The sequence below is a fragment of the Notamacropus eugenii genome, chromosome 1 (assembly GCF_028372415.1).
Source record: "Notamacropus eugenii isolate mMacEug1 chromosome 1, mMacEug1.pri_v2, whole genome shotgun sequence".
NCBI classification, from domain to species: domain Eukaryota; kingdom Metazoa; phylum Chordata; class Mammalia; order Diprotodontia; family Macropodidae; genus Notamacropus; species Notamacropus eugenii.
The window spans coordinates 399,896,926-399,918,467 of record NC_092872.1 but is presented as its reverse complement, the minus strand read 5'-3'; the positions used below and the strand labels follow the sequence as shown (position 1 = coordinate 399,918,467).

Sequence of the window (21,542 nt, the reverse complement as noted above, 5' to 3'; positions counted from 1 at the left end):
TGACCCCCTTCTCTGTAAGGCTCACTGGGATTCCCATTAGGGAAGGAAGCTCTCCTAGGAGTGTCCACACACACTCATGCTTTTCTGCACCAGCGGACACACACGCACAACCCAGTCAGCAATTTGTTGCTTCTTTCTACATTGCAACTTTCTGTACTACCTATCTCCTCCCACCCCAACCTCCTCCCCAACGCAATCATAAGAACTTAAATAAACAATCAATAAAACAAATTAATAACTTTGACTAAGTCCTCCTGAAAGGTAAGACTTTCTGTCTAGCCCAACTGCAAGACCTTTTTTACCCCCTAAAGCCTCCTGTCTGACCAATGGCCCATGACTAAGCAGGGCATTTGTGACGATGTGGAGAGGGAGAGGCAGGGACACTTTAGCATTACAGGCCCACATGTGCTCAGACTGAATATCCCCTACTGTGGTAGCAAGAGAGTAGTATGTCCAAGGGCAGAGGAGGGTCAGCAGCTGGGCAAAGAAGAATGGCGCCATGTTGGGTGGCAATAGTAAAAGAGGGTGCTAAGAAGACCGTGATTCAGAACCTGGTTCCATGTAAACTTGGGCAAGTCACTTAGGACCCTAGATCTAGAGCTAAGAGGAATCTTTAAAGGTCGTTGGGCCCATCCTTTTCATTATATAGATGAGGAAACTGAGGCCTACAGAATTCAAGTGACTCATTCATGGTTGCACAGGTAGTAAGTGGGCCTGAATGAAGGTCCTCTTGTCATGATAGCCTTTGTCTCTAAAGATCTTCCCCACCGCACTATGCTGGCTCTGCCTCTCACTTCCCTTCTCAGACCCTAATTCCTCATTGTTAAGATGAGGGGGTTGGACTAGATGATTTCTAAGGTCCCTTTCAACTCTAAATTTATGATTCTGTGCATTTTAGGAGTCAGCACAACTTGTCTAGTTTTCATTTCTCTCAGTTTTGTAAACTGACTCCCAAGTCAGCTCAGAACTCCTAAAAAGGGAGAGCCAGGGTACCACATTTCATCCCAAAACACATTTTTATGGACAAGATATAAATCTTAAATGTATGGAGTATGGTTGTGGCAATGGTGACGAGCTGACTGCACTGCTTATTTATAAATGGAAGAGACCTCCTCCCCATTATCTTGAGCCATAGCTCCCCATGTCCCCAGGGCTGCTAAACCCAACTGCTCTGCCTTATCTCACTCTTGTGATCCCAGGGATGAGAGCAAGGTCAGGCAAAGGACAGGTCATTGTTAGGCCTTTTTTTATTTTAAGATTATTAATAAGATAGAGACCAGTAAAGAAAATATTTTGCTCTGATTAATGATGGTTTAAGCTGAGTGAATTCTTGGTTCCTGGCTCCATAGCTATCCTCCCTCCTCATCTCCTTGACATTACAGACACTGGAGAGAGCTCAAAAGTAAGCAAAGACAATAAATTATGAAGTGTGAACGTGGCATGCCTGAAACATGGTTTAAGGAGGGGTTGGAGAAGTTGAGTCCAGAATGGCAACAAAGAATTTGTCTGGAAGCCTCAGAGCCAGTCTAATGAGGCAGGGAATTGGCTGATCTCTTACTTTGCAAAGGACAGGACTCAAGGACGGAGGAAGGAGAATTCAGGTGCACCTAGGGGCATTTAAATTAGACCTAAGTAAGAACTTGCTGCTAAGTGAAGACCTAGCAAAGGCTCCAAGGGCAGTCCTAGAAGCTCTGTCCTTGGGTATCCATGAGAATAGAAAAGGCCACCATAAATTTGGGGAGGTGAGAGAGATGAAGTCTTGCCCATGAGAACTTCCAGTTAGAGCTAGCAGGGACCTTCGAGGTCATCTAGTCCAATCCCTTAGTTAACAGATTAGATAAATAAGGTCTAGAAACATGAAATAACTTGTTCCACAGGCAGGAAATGGCAGAATCAAGTCCTCTAACTCCACGTTCAGTACACTTTCCACCAAACTGCACTGCCTTCTTGTTAAGAAGCTGGTGAAATGACTTCTTCAAGTCCCTCTCAGGCCAAAGTAGTCCTGAATTGAGGATTCTCCCAAGCAGCCCCCCAAGAAGGTGATTTGCTGTGTCTCCTCCAAACTGGATACTTTTCCCTCTGGGAACCTTGAAGGGTGTGATGAGAAGCCTTCCTAACCGTCTCTGCTCCTCAGGCTCTCATGGCCCCCTTCTCCCTCTGACTTCTTCCCGTTCTGTCTCCCACTAAAGCTGCTCCTGCCCTCTGGGTTTCGAGGGGGAACGATGCGAGATCAACCCAGATGACTGTGAAGACAATGACTGTGAGAACAACTCTACCTGTGTGGACGGAATCAACAATTATGTGTGTGTGTGCCCACCCAACTATACAGGTAAGGGGAGGCAGAGGGGGACAGGCTCCCACTTACATGCCCCAGGTCTCCGCCAGAAAAGACCAGAGTCCGATGAAGAGTCTTCCTTCCTGCCCCTTTCCCCTCAGTCCCTCCATTCATGTCAATCCCCAGTAGCAGAATCACAGACTCCTCACTGCCTTGGAGTGGGTTTTTGACCAACCGGTGGGTTGTTTATTTAACTGACAACTGCTCTGTTCACTGTGGGCTGATGCCCTTCCCAATGGTGCTCGCTCCTGGCAAAGTGATCACTTATGCTGTGTTTGCCTTCTGTTCCCAAAGCTAATTACTTTTTTTCCCCTCCAAATACACCTATTTGATATATTAACAGCTTCTAATGAGGACAGTTAAATAAGCCATTAGGTTGAGAAATGAAGTGTCACCAGTCACCACGGGTATAACCTGGGAGTTAACAGCTCATCAGTGGACCTCTGCCAGTTCAGTTCAAGTCAACAAACATTTATTAAGTGCTAGCCCATGTGCTAGGCACTGAGGAGAGGCAGAGATGAATCAGGCAGAGTCCCTGACCTGAAGGTGCTTGTAAGCCATTTCCATGGAAAGAGAAGATGGGTACACCAGCAATTGTCATACACAATGTAACATGATGAGTATGTCGAGAAGCCATGGCATGGCAAGGTTGGGAGGGATGGTTTTAGAGAGCAGCTCTTCCCTCTCCAACCCTCATGCCTTCCTTTTGCAATCTCTTGCTCAGAGGACTAAAATTAATTCAGTTGCTACTGGAAAAGCCACAAGAACCTCCCTCCTGTGGCACCACTCACAATCCCTATGTCTATGTCAAGGGTTCTTAACCATTTTTTGTGACATAGACCCCATCAGTAATATGGTGGGGCCATGGACCCTTTCTTGGAGCAATATTTTCAAATATATAAAATACATAGGATTACAAAGGAAACCAATTATATTGAAATACAGTCATATATAAAACATATATACATACGTGTGTGTGTGTATTCCTGAGGTCAAATCTGGCCTCAGACACTCACTGGCTATGTGACCCTGGGCATGTCACTTAACTCTGTGGGCCTCAGTTTCCTCATCTGTAAAATGAGCTGGAAAGGGAAATGGGAAGCCTCTTCAGTATCTCTGCCAAGAAAACCCTAAATGGAATCACAAAGAGTCAAACACAACTAAAAATTATACATACATATTTGTATATACATACACACACACAAATAATTAAAGTATGCAGACCTATAGACCCCAGGTTAAGAACCTCTGGCCCAGACCAATGCTCCCTTCCCTGGCTACCCCTCCCCAATCCTCCTCATTGAATGTAAGGTGCTTGAGGGAAGGTCTGTCTCATTTTGGGATTGGTATCCCCAGTACTTGGCCCATAGTGATCGATCGGTTATACTTTGAAAGAAATTCCTAAGAACTTGTTTCCAAGCTACTGTATGTGTCCTTTGTTACTAAGGGTCACAGATCAAAGCAAGATTCGTTGGGTCTAAGGCTATGGAGTCTTTAGCTTTTTTGTTCCCATCTGAACAAATGAGAGGCATTTTTGCTCAGTGGACAGAGCTAGCCTTAGCATTAGGAAGACTGAGGTTTATGTCCAGCTTCTGACATGTACTGGCTGTGTGATTCTGGCCAAGTCACTTCACTTCCCCACTGGCCTGCGCAACTTTCTAAGGCTGTATGTGGCAGAGCATTTGGCAACATATATTGGTAAAAGGAGTTTCCTCACCTGGAGTTCCCCTATACCAATTAAATCATCAGTCCAGAAAAATAATATATATACATATATATAAAGTGAACAAATACTAGTATTGTGACTAAATGAGACTTTCCCATAGGCAAGGAGGACATGAGTATCTTTCTTCCTTGAGAAATATGGGGAAACTGAGGGTGGGGAGTAGAATGGGCCCGAGAGAGAAAACTGGTTTTCAGAATATTGTTGTCTTACTTTGGAGCCCAGTGACTCAGTCTATCTGTTTAAAGTCCCATAGCTCAGGCTAGCCAGGGCTCTTCTCTCCCTGACTGACATTCCCCTGAGGCATCCTGACATTTCTGTTCTGTGTCCCTCTTCCAGGAGAGTTGTGTGATGAAGTGATTGACCACTGCATCCCTGAGGTAAACCTGTGCCAGCATGAGGCCAAGTGTATCTCCCTGGACAAAGGATTCAGGTAACACCCAGGCTCCCAGAACATGTGCCCTGAGACCTGGGGCTGCAGACTGGAGCTCAGTACAATTGAGTCCCTTGGAGTCGGGAGTGTGAGTGATATCCGTGACTTGTGGTTTTGTGTATATGTATGTGTCTGTACAAGTATGATTGTGTATATGAATGCATGCATGTATCTGTGTGGGTGGGATTTTGCTCCTGTGTGGATCTGTGTATTTACATGAGCCCAATGTGTTTAGATGTCTGTCATAGGTGTATCTATATAGATGTGTGATGTCCATGTGTATGTATGTCTGTGTGATGGTTTGTGTGTGTGTGTGTGTGTTGTACCTGTGTGTTTGCCTATTCAGGCATTAACAGCATGAAGAATCCAAGATTTCTGTAGGCAAATGCCATTGTTGGTCCTTCCCTGAAGAAAAACCCATGAGGGGGTGACCAGTAGCCCAGAAGTGCCTCTGTGCAGGACAACGCACGCTTGCGTTCAGATCTGTGCATGTGGGCATAGAGACACAGGCACGTCCACTGACTTCCTTTCTCTCCTCCTGGGCTGGTTTTATTTTATGGAAGCACGGGGTTAGTGCGGGAAGGGAGGAAGATGGAAAGATCTAATAAGAGCTGAAGGATGCTTTGGTAACTTTTCCTTGGCACTGTGATTGCTCTCCTTTTTCTGCTGTTCCTGTCACAAGTATGCCAGCGTGAGTGTGCATGTATGTGCTGGGGAAGGGTCGGGTTCTTTGGCTCAGTTCCCCAACCTGTTCCTATTGGTGGACCTGTCTCCATGGTGAGTAGCAGAGCCAATAGAATCCAGAGAGTGATATTTTGTGCCAACACCAAGAACACAGGACTGAGCCAAGTGGAAGAAGCCACCATGAAGTGGCTGGCATCACCCAGAGGCTGTTCCTAAGGGCCCCGTCCCTCCCTCTATTCCTTATCCTTATAGTTTTTTCCTGGTATAGATCCATTCCTAGGCACTTCTTGAAATCCTCTGGTAACCTAGAGATCCAGGGCTTGCCAGTGCATCTTGGGGGGACCACCCAGAGCCTCTTGGGCAATGGTTTTCTTTCTCATTCAACAAATGAGGCCTGCAAAGACGTAGTTTTTCTTGTCTCCTGCAGAGGTTCTATCCAGCCAAGTGAGGCAAAAAGCCAGCTTTGGAAAGCCAGTGTCTAGGTGGAGCTGAGGAACCCATATAGGCAGCCTGGTAGAGTCCCTTCTTCAGCTGGGGCCCATGGCATCTGGGGCCATCAGTTGTGATGAGCACTAGACGCTGGATTCAATGGACCCTGACCCTGTGTAGCTTTATTAGAATTTGTCCTCTGTCACAGGCAAGCTCTGGAAGGGAGAGAGGCTCCCATCTACTTGTCCAAAGAATGAGCAGATGGTACCCAGCCAATATTGCATCATTCAGTCAGTGAGTCAACATATGATTCACCGCGTTAGCTGCTGTGGGACAAATAAAGATATATGAGACTCAGTTGCTGCTCTATAAGAAGTTATAGTCTAATTGAGAAAATAGGATTAGCATTACATAAAGCAATTCTAGGAAAAATTTATGGGTAGTCATTATACAGTTATCTCTATTTTACAGTTGAGGAAACTGAGGCAGAATAGTTGACATTTAGAGACATTTTTATACAAAACCTCATTTGACCTTCATATGTATATTATTCCTATTTTACATATGAGGAAACCAAGACTCAAACAAACTAAGTGACTTTCCCATAGCTCTATAGATATTCAAATCAGAGGCAAGATTCAAATCCAGATCTCTATTGATTCCAAGTACAAGACTCTTTCTACATAGAGGGGAAAGGGAATAGCCTTTATACAGCACCTCCTGTATGCCAAGCACTGGGCTAAATGCTTTACAAATACTATCTTATTTGATCCTCTCTGATGATCAAATTTCTATTTTATAGTTGAGGAAACTGAGACAGACAGAGATTAAGTGACTTGCCTACAGTCTAACAGCTAGTAAGTGTCTGAGTCCAGATTTGAACTCAGGTCTTCCTGACTCTAGACCCAGCTCTCTGACCACTGCACCACTTAGCCAGACAGGTGTTGAATACATTAGGAGTTCAGAAAAGGGCTGGATCAGAATGAGCTAGTATCATTAGGGACTTCTTTAAGACTGAGATGGAACTCCACCTCATAGTCACCCCCAAAGGTATCTTCTTCTAGCCTTACTACAGCCTTAACTTGTAGTTATCACTGAGGTTCTGGGGGCCTCAGCAGATTGGTACTATGTGAACCCATTCTTTTCCACTCCCCTTTCTCCCTAAAAAAGAGAGAATGACAGAATGAAGATGTTAAAAGAAAGCCAAGTGCTCCCTTTGTCCTAAAACAGTTAGCCCTCCATCTCGGAGAAGTCTCTGAAGATTTTCTTTCCCTCCTTCGTCTCTTCCTCCCTTGTCCGTGGGCTGCTTATTATTCTTAGACTTTCAAATAGAATACAGCTGGTGAGAGGAGAGAATGGCTTACAGACTTGGGACACACTCCAGCCAGATCAGCACTGGGAATGTCTATGATTGTGCACGTGTCTGCATTCATTCATTCTGGGATGTGCATGTATATTTGTGTTTGTGAGTGTGTGTATTTATGTACACCAACCTGAATATGTTCTGAAGGGTGTAACTCCCACTTCTCAGCTAGGAAGAAGCAGAGATGAGTCTTTGACCAAGTCCAGGGGTGCCAAGTTTCATCCTGGAGCACATTTTTATGGGCAAGTTGTAAACCTCTACACACAGGGATAATAATGAAAATGCTGTCACACACACAGTTTCTTTCTCTGTCTCTGTGTCTCTGTCTCTGTCTCTGTGTCTCTATCTGTTTCTCTCTCCCCCCCCTCTCTACCCTCTCCCTCCCTTCCTCTCCCCTCTCTCTTTTTCTCCCTCTCTCCCTCCCCTCCAGAGATCATCAAAAAAGACTAATGTCTATGATTTGGGGAGCGTCCCTGTCCTCTTTCCTAGGGAGCAAGAGCCCTCTAATGGAAGACAGGAGTATTGCCTGGGCACCATTGTGTCCAGGAGACCCATGGAGGACACTGATCAAAGAAGACAAGTGGTCTGCCCTCCGGGGAATGTAGACCCTAACTGGAGCCAGGACAGCCCCTGGGAGCTGTGCGTGTACACAGCAACTTGCAAAGGATCCTCTTGCTCACAGGGTGCAAGGGAAGGCATGGAATGAAAGAAATGGTTTTACCATCAGAAGCTTTGGCCACTCTGGCTAAAGAACAAAAAGGTTCCTGAGGTTGGATGTTAGATTTCCTTCCTCCTCTGTTGCCCAGCTTCAGTCTCAAGATGCAGCCTTCAGGTAGCCCTGCTTTCCCCAATCCTGAACAGCCTCTGTGACAAGAGGCAGTTGTCTGACGGAATAATCCATAGACCCAAGTGACTAGGGGAGGGCATAGGAAGCACAGCTGTAAAAACATCTTTGCTTTCTCCCAACAGACAGTATTTCTGCTCCAATGCATGCAGTAAAATGAGCTGTTCCTTGCCCTGAGCATCAGCCAGCCAAGGGGAGATGTCCCAGCTTCGCTGAGATATCCATCATCAATCATTTACTGAGTGGCTGAGTGCTTAGCACTGTAGCAAAAAACAAGAAAAGAATAAGACACCAGCCTTGCCTTTCAACATCTTGTAGGCCAGTTGGAGAAAAAACACTGACACACAGAATGGTTTAAAACACATGAAAAAACCAGCAATACCTTGGCATAGTCTATAAATAACTGCTAAATTGTACAACATGAAGTTCAAATTAATTTGCCTTTCTTGGCTCATTATACATGAGTCCTACTCCTAAACCCTGTGGTCCAACCAAACTGCCCAGCTTACTGTTCCTCTGCTTGTCATCCTACTTCTTGCCTCCTCACCATGCCTCTGGCAGTACTCCCTGTCAAGAATGCACTTACTTCTCTCCTCTGCCCTTTCATCTCCTTTACTTCCTTCAGGACTTCTCTCCTGATCCCCCCAAACTGCTAGTGCCCAGTGCCCTTCTCCCCAACCACCTTACCTTATTTTGTGTTGATTTTGTATGTAGTTTTAGAGGTCCATGTTGTCTCCCCTGACATCATGTAAGGTCTTTAAAGGCAGGGAGCTTGTTTTATTTTTCTCCTTTTATTCCCAGGACTGAATACATAGCAGTATTTCATAGCTGGTCTTACCATATGTTTGTTGTTTGGGTTCTCCTTCTTCTTCTACTCGCCAACTCATGTCCTTATATAAGGACATTTGGGTTGATGCTTCCTTAAAGGCTCCCTACCCTCCCTATTCCTCAGCCTCCTCCAATCCAATGCCCTCCTCCTTTCACACCTCATCCACACAATGGAGTGGCTCTATTACCCACTACTACTCACAAAACCCCTGACATAAGCTCTCATTATTTCCTTTATCCCTATACCTCACCCCTCTCAAATCCTCATCAAGACCTCCAATCCCTTGACTCTCTCAGCATTTTCTCAGGCCATCAGCCTTGCTCTAACTTCACTTTCATCATTCATAGAGTCATGGGATCATAGATTTAGAGCTATAAGAGTCACTAGAGGTCCAAACCCATGATGAGTAAACTGAAGCATGGAGAAATTAAATAACTTGTTTAGGATGACATAGCTAGTAAGTGTCTGAGCTGGGATTTGAATTCAGGTCTTCCCAACTCCCAGTCCTGTGCCGTATCTACTACACCATGCTCACTCTCAAGTCAACAGTTTCCTCTGCTCTTGAATGACTACCCCCATTTTTCTGTCACTACTCATTTCTTGACCCACCTCAGCCCTAGGTTAATAGGTTACACTAACCACATTCTCTACGCCTCATGGTCTACTGATAAGAGCTGGAGAAAGTCATACAGTTCACACTGACCAGGCACCATACAAATTCAAGTTACCCAGCTTCACCGTGGCCCTCATCACAGAACAGTGGCCCTTTGGTCCTCCCTTACTGACTCTCTGCGTCACTCCCCACAGAAGCTGTTCTAAGCCTGGTCTTCCTTTCTTCAGCCTCCTACCTTTCCCACTCCTTGCTCTCTCAGATGAAGACCTCCCCCCTTACTTTATGGAGAAAACTGAGGCCATTCAACAAAAGCCCCCTTTTCTCTTATTCTCTTTGTCTCAGAACCCCTTGATAATCTCCTTCTCCCTTCCCCTTTCCTCCAGTCTCTGACAATGAGATGATCCTTTTCCTTGCCCATTCCTGGCACTCCACATACACACTTTACCCCATTCTATCCCATCTGCTCCAACAAATTGCAACTTTAATCATGTCTTTTTCTTTTGAATCTTCAACCTCTCCCTCTTAGAGGCAGCTAGGTAGTGCAGTAGAGAGAGAGCCCTGGATCTAGAGTCAGGAAAACCTGAGTTCCAATCCAACCTCAGACATTTTCTAGCCGTGTGAGCCAAAGCAAATCACTTACCCTCTGTTTGCCTAAGTTTCTTCATTATAAAGTGGGGATAATTTGCACTTTCTTCCAAGGGTTGTTGTGAGTTCAAATGAGATAATATTTCTAAAAGTATTTTGCAAAGCTTCAACTACTAGCTAATTTTGTCTATTGATTCCTTCCTTACTGCCTTAAAATATGCCCTCCGAGTCTCTCCCATCCTTAAAAACTCTCAGCTAAAATCTCTATCTTGTCTCCAAAATAAAATCTCTATCTTGTCTCCCATTCTCCGCCAAATTCCCAGGAAAAAAAGCAATCTACAATGACAGCCTCCACTGTTCTCAGACACTTCTCCACCCCTGGAATAATCTAGCAACTGAAAGTGATCTCTCCCAAATGACTAATTATCTCTTAATTGCCAAATCTGATATTCTTTTCTCAGTCCTCATCCTTCTCCCCTTATCTGCTACATGTGACTATGCTGGCCGCCTTGTCTTCCTGGGTAGAGTTTTTGTGATACTTTCTCTCTCCTGGTTATCTTCTCTCCCCTATCCAGCTGCCCCTGCTCCATCTCCTTTGCTGGCTCATCATCCAGATCATGCTCCTTTAATTGTGACTATTCTGTCTAAGACCCTGTTATTTCTTCCTTCCCTCCCTCCCTGCCTCTCTTTCTTCTCCTCTCCCCCCATAACCTCATGAGCTCCAATAAGTTTATCATCTCTTATGTTTATAACTCCCAGATCTATGTTTCTGACCCCAGTTTTTCCGATGAGCTTCAGCATACTCTATCACTTATGGATGGACCATTCAAACTGGATGTATCTCAGATTCAGACCTGAGGCATATCAACTTCAACATGTGCAAAAACAACTCTTCCAAATGTCCCTGTTTCTGTTAAAGGCACCACTATCCTTCCAGTCATCCAGATTCATTTCCTCAGCATTATACCCTCAACTCACATATCCACTGAGTTGTCATTTTTATCTCCACAACATCTTACATCTGACCCCTTCTCTGTACTCACAGAGTCATCTTAGTTTGGGCCCTCCAAGCTCCTACCTAGATATACAGCAGCAGCCTCCTGATTGGTTTCCCTGCCTTATCTCTCCCCACTCAAATTCATCTTGCATATTGCTGCTAAAGTAATATTCCTTATGTGAAGATCTGACAGTGTTACTCCCCTACTCAACCTACTGACTAGCTCCCTATTGCCTCTAGGATCTATAACTCCATTTAGCCTTTAAGTCCCCTCACAACATGACCCCAACCTATCTTTGCAGCTTTACTGTACATTATTCCCTGTCTCACACTCTACAATCCAGCCAAATCAGCTTTCCCTCCATTCCTCTCACATGTCACTCCATTTCCAACCTCTGTCTCTGCCTTTGCATGAACGTCCTCATGGCCAGAATGTTCTCCCTCCCATTTCCATCTCATAGAATCCCCCTTTTCCTTCAAGATCCAGCTCCACAGCACCACCCCCATATAGAAGGTGGTCCCTGCAACTGCTAGCAACCTCTCTCCGAAACCACCTTGCATTTAACTCCTTTGTATTTATTTGAATTTATTGTCTTTGTATTTATTCTGTATATATACATACATGGGCATCTATATGTGTATTTACTTACTTGTTTGTTTTTGTTGTCCATCTCATTCAAATGCACACTGTAAGTAGGGGTTGTTTTATTCTTTATTATTTGTTTCCCCAGCATCTAGTAGGATGTTTGTCCCTTAGTAGGTCCTTAATAAATACAGTGGATAGAGTACTGGGCCTAGAGTTAGGAAGACCTGAGTTCAAATGTAGCCTTAGATATGTACTGTGTGACCTTGGGCACGTCACTTAACCCTACTTGCCTCACTTTCCTCATTGGTAAAATGAGCTGGAGAAGTAAATGGCAAATTACTCCAGTATCTTTACCAAGAAAATCTCAAAGAGGTCACAAAGAGTCAGATATGACTGAAAGAACTGAATAACAATAAATATTTATTGATTAATGGCTATTGATTAATAAGTATAGACTCTGATATGGGTCTGGTGATAGATAATATGTCTGTTGTCTGAGGCTCAGCTAGCTAAGTTTGGAGAGGCCTGTCACCAGATTGACTCTACAGTGGTGAATTTTTCAGCCATAGCTACTCAAAAACAATTTGGTAAGAAAAAGAGGAAATGTGGTGCACAGGGAATACTCACGTGGCAGAGTTACAGCTCCTAGAAGCATTGAAATATAAATGCTAAACGTTGTAGGAGTTTGGAGAAGACAAAGAGTTGGAGGGGTCAGGACAAGTTCTATGGGAGGTAGGACCTAAGGATGTTGTGCTTTGGAGGACTTTAACATGGAGAGGAAAGGTGAGAGTCAGGCCAAGTATTCTAGCTCAGGAGAGGAGTATGAGCCAACACACAAAATCTTATGTTGGGAATGGTCTCCTCCTTTTTCCCTTGGGGAATTCCTATCCATACTTCAAACACCACCTGTTTCCCTGATGCCCAGTTATTTTCTCCTCCAGGACCCGACTTAACACTTTATTTAATAACCCTCTGACATGTATTTGTGTCTATCCCCCTTTTGACTACAAGCTGCTGTGTTATCTAAACTCTATATCTATTCCAATGCCTGTGGCATACAGTAGACAACAAATACTTATGGAATAAGTTCATGTTCATTATGGAATTAATGAAAGCAGTTATTTAAATCTCCACTTTAAAGCTTGGCCTCTCTACAGCAGTTGACAGTGCTGACCATCTCCTCCTTCTCTATCCTTTCTCCTCCATAGATTTGCGTGATATCACTCTATTTTGGTTATTGTCCCACTTGTCTAGCCACTACTTCTCATTCTTCTATGATGGATCATCATCCATGTCCACTAATTTTGGGGGTCCCCTTGGTTCTGTCTTTGGCCTTCTCTTTTCTTTCAACAAACCCTTGGTGATTCCATCAGCCCCTGTGGGTTCCATTATCATCTCTATGCAGATGACCCCAAATCTATGTATTCAGTCCATCTCTCTCCTAAGCCCCAACCCCTTATCACCAGCAGCCCTTTGGGCATTTAAAACTAGATGTCCCAGAGGCATCTCAATCTCAATATGCCCAAAACAGAATTCTCTTATCCTTTACCTAAATCCACCCTTCTTCCTAACTCATTTCTTTCCAAATGCCTAGTTTGGCAAACTCTGAATCATCCTCAACTCTTTTCTCTTCCTCACCTTCCATAAATCAGTTACCAAATCTTACTAGTTCTGCTGGTAAATATAATATCTCTCTAGGCTCTCCCTTTCTCTTCATCCTCATGGCCACCACCCTTGCTTAGGCCTTCATGCCCTCTCTCACCGGGACTCTGCCATAGCCTCCTGATTGGTCTCCCTGCCTCTCTTCCTGCTCTGATCTACCTTCCACACAGCTGTCCAATTGATATTACCACAACATTGATCTGACCATATCACAGCCCTGCTCAAGAATCTCCAATGGCTCCCTGTTGCCCTTAGGATAAGATTCAGCTTTCCCTGTTGGTCACTTAAAGGTTCTCCCAACTTACTTCAGCCTACATTGTTTGTTCCTCCCTTTCACACGCTCTGTGCTCAGCCTAACTGTCCTACCTGTTATTCCTAGTATGTGACGTTCCCTCTGCCATTGCTTTGCCTTTGTGTGGATACACCCCATCCCTGGGAGGCCCATCCCATACTCCTTCCTCTCTGCCTCTTAGAGATCCAGTTCCCTCAAGTCTCCTTTCAAGTCCCATTTGCTAAAAGAGGCCTTTTCTGATGCCTCAGGTGTTAGTACACGTCCCCACTGAAATTACTTTATATCTACTTATATGTGGTTTCCCCCAGTAGCTGATAAGCTCTTTGAGGGTTGTTTCAGTCTTGGTGTCCTTAGCATCTCACACAATGCCTGGCACATGGAGGAGGTTTATTACTAAGAGCTTGTTGAATTGAACTGACTGCCACCACTGACTAGCAGGGCTTGGGCTTTTCTAGGTGCGAGTGTCCTCCTGGCTATAGCGGGAAGCTGTGTGAGACCGATGATGATGACTGTGTGGCCCACAAATGCCGTCACGGGGCCCAGTGTGTAGATGCAGTCAACGGCTACACCTGCATCTGCCCCCAAGGCTTCAGGTATGTGTCGAGGAGTCCAGTCCTGGAAGGGAGAAGATCAAACCCAGACTGGAAGAAGCAGTGAGGCTGATAAATGACTAAAGGAAAAAAATATGCATGAAGAAACTGCAGTGACTCTGAAGACTATTACTGTGAAACCTTGTGTTCCTATGCTGTGTTTATTTCCAAGATGGTCCTCATAACAACCCTGTGAGGGAGTCAGGACAGAGTTTGTTAGCCCTATTTTGTCACTATATAGAGGAGGCCAGTGATGGGCTTGACATCAGAGCAGCCTGCCACTTAGTAGCTATAGACCCTGAGCAAATCACTTTCCCTGTGTAGGTGCCTTAAGCAACTAACCAGGACTTGCCCAATAAGTTAGAAAAAGACTGCAGTGATAGAGGGAGTTCCTCACACTGACAGAAATCACAGATCCCTCATTTATCCATGTATTTTATAGCTGGGGAAAATGTTTTGACCAAGCATATAGCAAAGAAATGTTAAAGCTAGGATCAGAACCCACATTTTCTGACTATTAAGGCTAGACCACATGGTGTCATATGGTGGCACTGTCTTGGAGTCTGGTAAGAACAAAGCCAGGATGACATACCAAATTTTCTCGCTGAGAGTAGGGACTGCTTCATTCGTTGTATGTTTATCTCCAAAACCTTGCACACTGTCTAGAACATAGTAGCTGATTAATAAATGTTTGGTGATTGATTGATAGAAGCCCTTCTCCAAGTCCTATGAATGAGAACCCATCTTTCCATGGCTCCTTTCTATCCAGTGACCAGAAATAAGGGAAAGTCTGTCTGTCTGTCTGTCTCTGGAACAAAAAAATGTAATAAATGGGAGGGGTAATAATTAGGAAAGCATAGGCTCAAACTTTAGATATGGAGCAGGGATTTGGGCAGTTCACTTTGGGGAGAGGTAGAAGTGAGGAGCTCAGATAACACTTAAAAGAGAAGGTTAGAGAGGCCTAGGGTTGGCAGCATCTGAGTGGTATGCAAAGGGATGCAAATTGTATGTAAATTAGCATCCATCCAAGAACTGGACAAGGGTAGAGTGGAAAGGGTCCCTGGAGACCATCTAGTCCAACCCTCATTTTTCAGAAGAAAAAGGTAAAGTGATTTACTTAAAATCCCATAGCTGAGCAGAACAAGAAGAAGGGACAGCTAGGTGGCATGCACTGGGTAGAGCACCAGCCCTGGAGTCAGGAGAACCTGAGTGCAAGTCCAGCCCCAGACACTTGTTAGCTGTGTGTCCCTAGCCACTTCACCCTGATTGCCTCAAAAAGAAAAAAAACCAGGAGAAGCCACATGTCCCAACTCCCTGTTTGGTGCTATGTCTTTTCCACATGGGGGTTTTGGTTGTTGTTCAGCCTAAATTTGTGATTTTGGGGGGATGAAGACATGTCTATGCAGATCAGCCTAAAGCCAATCACTCATAGCAGCGCACCTGAGGGCTGCCCCTGTGAATGGTTTCAAGAGTCTAATCGCGTAGTATAATGAACTCTCTATTCAGTAACAAACTAAACGTTGTTCAGTAAAGTAAAGCATAACATTCGTAGCAACATCCTTAAATAAAACATATCATTTTATATATATCTATATAAAACAGTAGCAACATCGTTAACCAATACAAAATATCCAAGTAAAGTTCTTTTTTTCAAAATACTGCACTGTCCACCCTAGGTCACCATAAGAACAATCTTCTTAATCAATACACAGTGTCCAAGTCTCTCATCTTGTCTTGAGACTGACCAAACCCGAGGCCCCAGGCCACTCCCAGCTCTTGACTGGGTTCACACGCAGGCAGCTCTCTGCTCCTGCTCCTTGTCTCAGCTCACAGGCACTGTTCCACTCCAAACTCTTCCTGCTCCTGCCTGACAGCAGGCTCCTGCCCCCAGCTTCTGTTTCTAGAACAGGATTATAACAATATTTATACACATTTCCAGCACCATGATCTTAATTCACTCGTAAAGACCAACAGACAGGACTTCTGTCTGAGAAATCAATACAGATCAACAGACAGAGTTTCTATCTGAGAGATCCACACAGACCAACAGACAGCACTTCTGACATCACAAATATTCTTTCTGTTAGGCCTCCCTGCAAGCAAGTTCCCCTAGCCTGCTCATGTCGCTTCTCTCTCAGCTCTGCTTTTGACTGCTTCCTCTACAACATACATACTGTTTCTAATCAAAGACTCTTGATTGATTCAATCAAACACAAGACTCAAAGGCACTTGATTGGCTAAAACTCAAACAGCAAAAGATCCTACTTTGCTTGCATTACACTCAGCAACTTAAATTCTTAAAATTTCCTAAGGCCTTTAGAGGTGAAGCAGCTTGTCTAAAGTCACACCACCAGAATGTGTCAGAATCAGGACTGGAAACCAGGTCTTCCTCCCTCCAAGATCAATTTTCTGTAGATCACACCACACTGTTTGTCACTGCACCATCTTTAAAGCTGAGGAGCTCTGGGATAACTATTCAAAGAGCTTTCTGACTTAGAGCTCTTCTTTCTCTGCAGCGGTCTCTTCTGTGAGCACCCACCACCTATGGTGCTGCTGCAGACCAGCCCCTGTGACCAGTACGAGTGCCAGAATGGGGCCCAGTGCATTGTGGTGCAGCAGGAACCCACCTGTCGCTGCCTTGCCGGCTTTGCTGGGCAGAGATGCGAGAAGCTCATCACTGTCAACTTTGTGGGCAAGGACTCTTACGTGGAGCTAGCCTCTGCCAAGATCCGGCCCCAGGCCAATATCTCCCTGCAGGTAGGTACATATACTGGAAACAACAGCCTTCAGGGGAAAAATGACCTTTCCAGAACTGCTTGTCAAGGACATGCCTGCCTGTTTCATGCCAGGCCCTGAGGATACAAGGACAAAAATGTTGCTCTCTGCTCTCAAGGAACTTACATTCTATTAGGAAAGATGAAATGTAGTTGATGCCAAGATAGATTAAAAGTAATCATGTGGGGACAGGGAGTCCACTAACCACAGAAGAAAGGCCTTATGGAGGAGGAGATGATTGATATAAGTCTTGAAGGATATTAAGTATTCTAAGAGACAGAGTTCATTCCACAAATGGAAGAGTGTCTGAGCAAAGATGTGGAGATGGGGGAGGTCTGGGCTGGTGGAATGTCCTCAGGAAAGTGGGTCAGCTTTGCTAGAACACAGAGTGTATGAAGGAGAATACTACACAGTAAATCTGCTAAGGAAGCTTGAAGCTAGATTGTAAGGGCTTTAAAAACTTAGAAACTTGAGGCATGGGTATTTTATCCTAGAGGCAGTAAGGAGCCCCTGGAGCTTCATGACCTAGGTAAATGCAAAATATCAGGGACCCAAAATCCAACAGAGCAAGAACCTCGACTTACAGCCAGTCTGTTAGGATAGTGCTAAGATCCTCAGGGACTCAGCTCTGTCAGTTCTCACCACTCTCTTTCCCTGAAAGTGCCATCAGGGATTCACAGTTTCATGTATAACCCTCTCCTTGAATTCTGCTGTATCTATGAAAATATTCCTTTTTTGATGCTTAAGTAAAGAATCAAAAATAAAATGTTTTTAAAGAGTCATCAGGGACAAGATAGGCAGAGAGGCACAGGAAAGAGTCTCAAGTGCAGTACTTTTTAACACCCAAAACAACTGGCAATCTTCCTCTGCTGATTCAATATTTTTTCTACAACCGATTTGCTTTTTGTCAGCCAAGGATAGTTAGGGCCCAGTGGTGCATGTTAGAGAAAGATTACAAGGAATGTGGCCAGACTGAACAGCCTCATGAAAGAACACAATGTGTATTTCACAGGCAGGGGGTGAGTAGGAGACCCAGTCAAAACATAGGTCATGCTACAATGGAGGTGGAGGAATTTGGGGTCTGAGTTGCAGTTTTAAAATCAGAAGTAACTTCTCTGAAAACACCCCTGGCTAGACTGGCCTCTTGCCTGGCTAGGAAACAGGTCAGGTCCCCCAAGTCAAACAGTTCTTTTCTCAAAGAATCAGGGCATTGGAGGAAGGAATCAGAAATGGAAATGAGGATAGGGAGGGGGGATGATGAGACTGGGGATGAGGAAGGGGATGGAGGTGAGACTAGGGTTAGCAACAAGGAGGGGGATGGGAATGGTGTCACGGATGGGGATAAGGATAAGAACAGGGATGGAGATAGGAATAAGGAAGGGTATGGAAAAGAGGATGGGATGGAGATGAGGGTGAGCAGCCCACTCAGACTAGAAAGTTGAAAGTTTTTCTTGTCAGGTTTGCACTTAAATACAATATAGCAACTAAGATTTGTTGAGAAAAGGGGAGAGATAGGCACAAGGGTCAGTGGAAAGAGTGCTAGGTTTGGCATCTGGATTTTAAGCTCTGCTATTTGCTACCAGTATGACCTTATGGAAGTCACTTAACCTCTCTTGGCCTCAGTTTCCCCATACATAAATGAGGGCATTGGACTAGATGTTCTCTGAGGAATCTTCTAGCTCTAAATCCATGATCCCATTCCTCCAGGGCAGCCTAGCTCACACCTTTCAGAATAAGTGTCCTCCTTGATACTCCCTTCTCTCTCAGTTTTCAATATCTTGATTCCTCTGGTTCTCCTTGCTGTCTGATGGTTCCTTTTTGGGGTCCTTCACTAGCTCTTCATCCAGCAATGAGGTCTCCTCCCAGTCCTGTCCTAGCTTCTTTTTTTTTCTCTCTCAGTACAGATGATCCTTAGCTCTGTTCATCCAATCACAACTTCTCCCTTGAATCTGTAGCTGCCTGTTGGACATCTTGAACTGGATGTCCTGAAGATATCTACATCTCAACATGTCCAAAACTGAACTTATTACCTACATCCCAACACCCAAACCCTTCTGTCTTCTTAACTTACCCTTTACTGTGGAAGGCACCAGTACTCTCCCACTCACCCTGGTATGCAACCTAGCTGTTATTCCCTACTCTACTTCAATCTGTTTCCAAAGTCCTGCCAATTCTACCTACATAGCATCTCTTGTATGTGCTCCCTTCTTTTCTCTGACATTGCCACCACCCTAATGCACCAAGACTATTGAAATAGCCTGCTGGCTGGTCTGTCAAAGTGATTTTCCTAAAGCACAGATCTGACCATGTTACTCCCCCCATTCAATAAATTTCAGAGGCTTACTATTACCTCCAGGATCAAAATATTTTCTGTTTGCCTTTTAAAGCCCATCACAACCTAGCCCCTCCCCACCTTTTTAGTCTTCTTACATCTTTCTCCCCTCTTCATTCTTGTTATAGTGACACTCAACTGCTTGCTGTTTCTCACACACACAACATGCCATATCCCGACTGCATTTTCACTGGCTCTCTGCCATGCTTGGAATGTTCTCCTTTCTCAGATCCACCTTCTGGCTTCTTTCAAGTCTCAGTTAAAATCCCACCTTCTGCAAGAAGCCTTTTCTAGGAAAGTCCCCTTTAATTGTTAGTGCCTTCCCTCTGAGATGATCTCCAAGTTATCCTGGATAAATCTTGCTTATACATAATTGTTCGCATCCTCTTTCCGCCTTTGGATTATAATCTCTTTGAGGGCAGGAACTACTTTTTTTGTGGTGCAGTGGATAGAGCACCAGTGCAGGAGTCAGGAGGACATGAGTTCAAATCTCACCTCAGACACTTGACACTCACTAGCTGTGTGACCTTGGGCAAGTCACTTAACCCCAATTGCCTCATCCTGGGTCATCTCCAGTCATCCTGATGAATATCTGGTCACTGGATTCAGATGGCTCTGGAGGAGAAGTGAGGCTGGTGACCTGCACAGCCCTCCCTCACTCAAAACAAAGTCAAGTGCAAGTCATGTCATTATTTCTCTGATGGCATGGTCTTCTTCAGCAACGAAGGATGAACACACACACACACACACACACACACACACACACACACACACACACACACGTCTCTCCAGGGCTTAGCACAGTGCCTGGTATGTAGGAGGTACTTAATACATTCCTATTGCCTTGACTTGATTTGACCCTGACTCACCAATCCAGCTGCTCTTTCCACTGTGCTTCTCAAGTTAAAGATCCTCTAACTAACTTAGGATAAAATTTCCTCATTGACTCTCTCCTCCGAAGTTTGTAAAATGCTCATTCCACTTGTCTATTTGGCCCTTGACCGTCATGGTCCGCATCCATGCCCATCTCTCTCCTTTAGATTTCCAGGTTTCCAACAGTAGATCTCATGCCTTTTTTCACCTTCGCATCTCCCCCACCATCCAGCATCAGATCTTGTTCTTAGTAGGCATTTATTTTTTTAAAATTTAGTTCTGTTGGAATAGAGTAGGGCTCCCCCTCTGTCCACCCAAAATGACCCAGGCACATACCGTAAAGGACAAAGGCTGGACAGAGGACTACACACCCTATGAATGGAAATAGTGGCAGTTTCTCCCCAGGGCTATTCCTTACCACTGACTACAAGAGTCCTATTCTTCCTGAAAATCTGATTGAAATCAGGAAGCGTGAAGAAAGAATAAGAGATAATGGAAAGCATGATAGATTTGGAGTCAGCGGGACTGGGTTCAAATTCTGTTTCTACCTGCATGACGCTGAGCTGGTCACTTAACCTCTCTGAACCTCAGTTTTGTCATCTGAAAAATAAAGGGGTTGAAATCAGTGACCTCTGAGTTCTAAGCTTCCTTACAATTATATATCCACAATTATAATCATAATCAGCAAACTTATTGAACATCTTACTGTGGTCTCTGTACTATACTATATGCTAAGGGAAAGCCAATACCATGTGAAGACATCTTGTCTGCCTTCAAGGAGATATGTAATTAACTGATGAAACCAGGGATTTTGTATTAGGTGCACACTTAGTAGTGTAGATGATGAGTGCTGTAGGACATCAAAGAAAAGAGGGACCACTGGGTTCTGAGCTTCAGGATGTCCCTGTCCTCAGGGTCCTCTATGAGCTAACAAGCTTTCTCCCTTCTTGATGCCCCCTTACAGGTGGCCACCGACAAGGACAATGGCATCCTACTTTACAAAGGAGACAATGACCCCTTGGCACTGGAGCTATACCAGGGGCATGTGAGACTGGTCTATGACAGCCTGAGCTCTCCTCCCACGACAGTGTACAGGTGGGTGTAGCCTTCCCACGCAGCTGCTTCCAAGCAACAACACCGAGGATAGGCTGTGAGCATGGCTGTCCTCACTATACCTCTGACCTTCCCAGGGAGCCAGAGGGGGAGAGGAGATGGAGGAGGAAAAAGAGGAAAAGGAGGAAGATAAACTCTCCTTGAAAGATGACACCTCATTACCATAAGATTAATGGCCAGCTGGCTACCTTTGCTCTGAGTGATCTGTTCAGATGGGGGAAGAGGCTGCTTAATGAGCTGCCCTTTTCAAAATGTCACCCTAATCTTTTATTAGTTTAAGGAAGAAAGCAGGATGGGATTAGCATGAAACTCGATGGGAAGAGATTAGAGGGAATAAGGAACCAAGGCTGCTCAAGAATACTTGGGAGTGAATTTTAAACACTAGCATCTTGCTCAAGGACAGTCTCACCACCTGCCTTCTCCCTTTTCTCCTTTGAAAGGAGAAGAATGGCATATGTGTAGAGGGTGAGGAGGTCAAAGGGGA

General features: G+C 44.7%; 1 protein-coding gene across 2 annotated transcripts in view; it reads left to right on the top strand.

Moving 5' to 3' along the window:
• Nucleotides 1–21,542, top strand: part of SLIT3 (slit guidance ligand 3) — a 796,526-nt gene that overhangs the window by 754,620 nt on the left and 20,364 nt on the right. For both annotated transcript variants that reach the window (XM_072630930.1, XM_072630932.1), the window contains 5 exons: nucleotides 2,190–2,329; nucleotides 4,398–4,491; nucleotides 13,831–13,968; nucleotides 16,482–16,722; nucleotides 20,910–21,040. In XM_072630930.1, coding sequence (XP_072487031.1) covers nucleotides 2,190–2,329; nucleotides 4,398–4,491; nucleotides 13,831–13,968; nucleotides 16,482–16,722; nucleotides 20,910–21,040 — 744 coding nt within the window. The remainder of the gene's footprint in view (nucleotides 1–2,189; nucleotides 2,330–4,397; nucleotides 4,492–13,830; nucleotides 13,969–16,481; nucleotides 16,723–20,909; nucleotides 21,041–21,542) is intronic.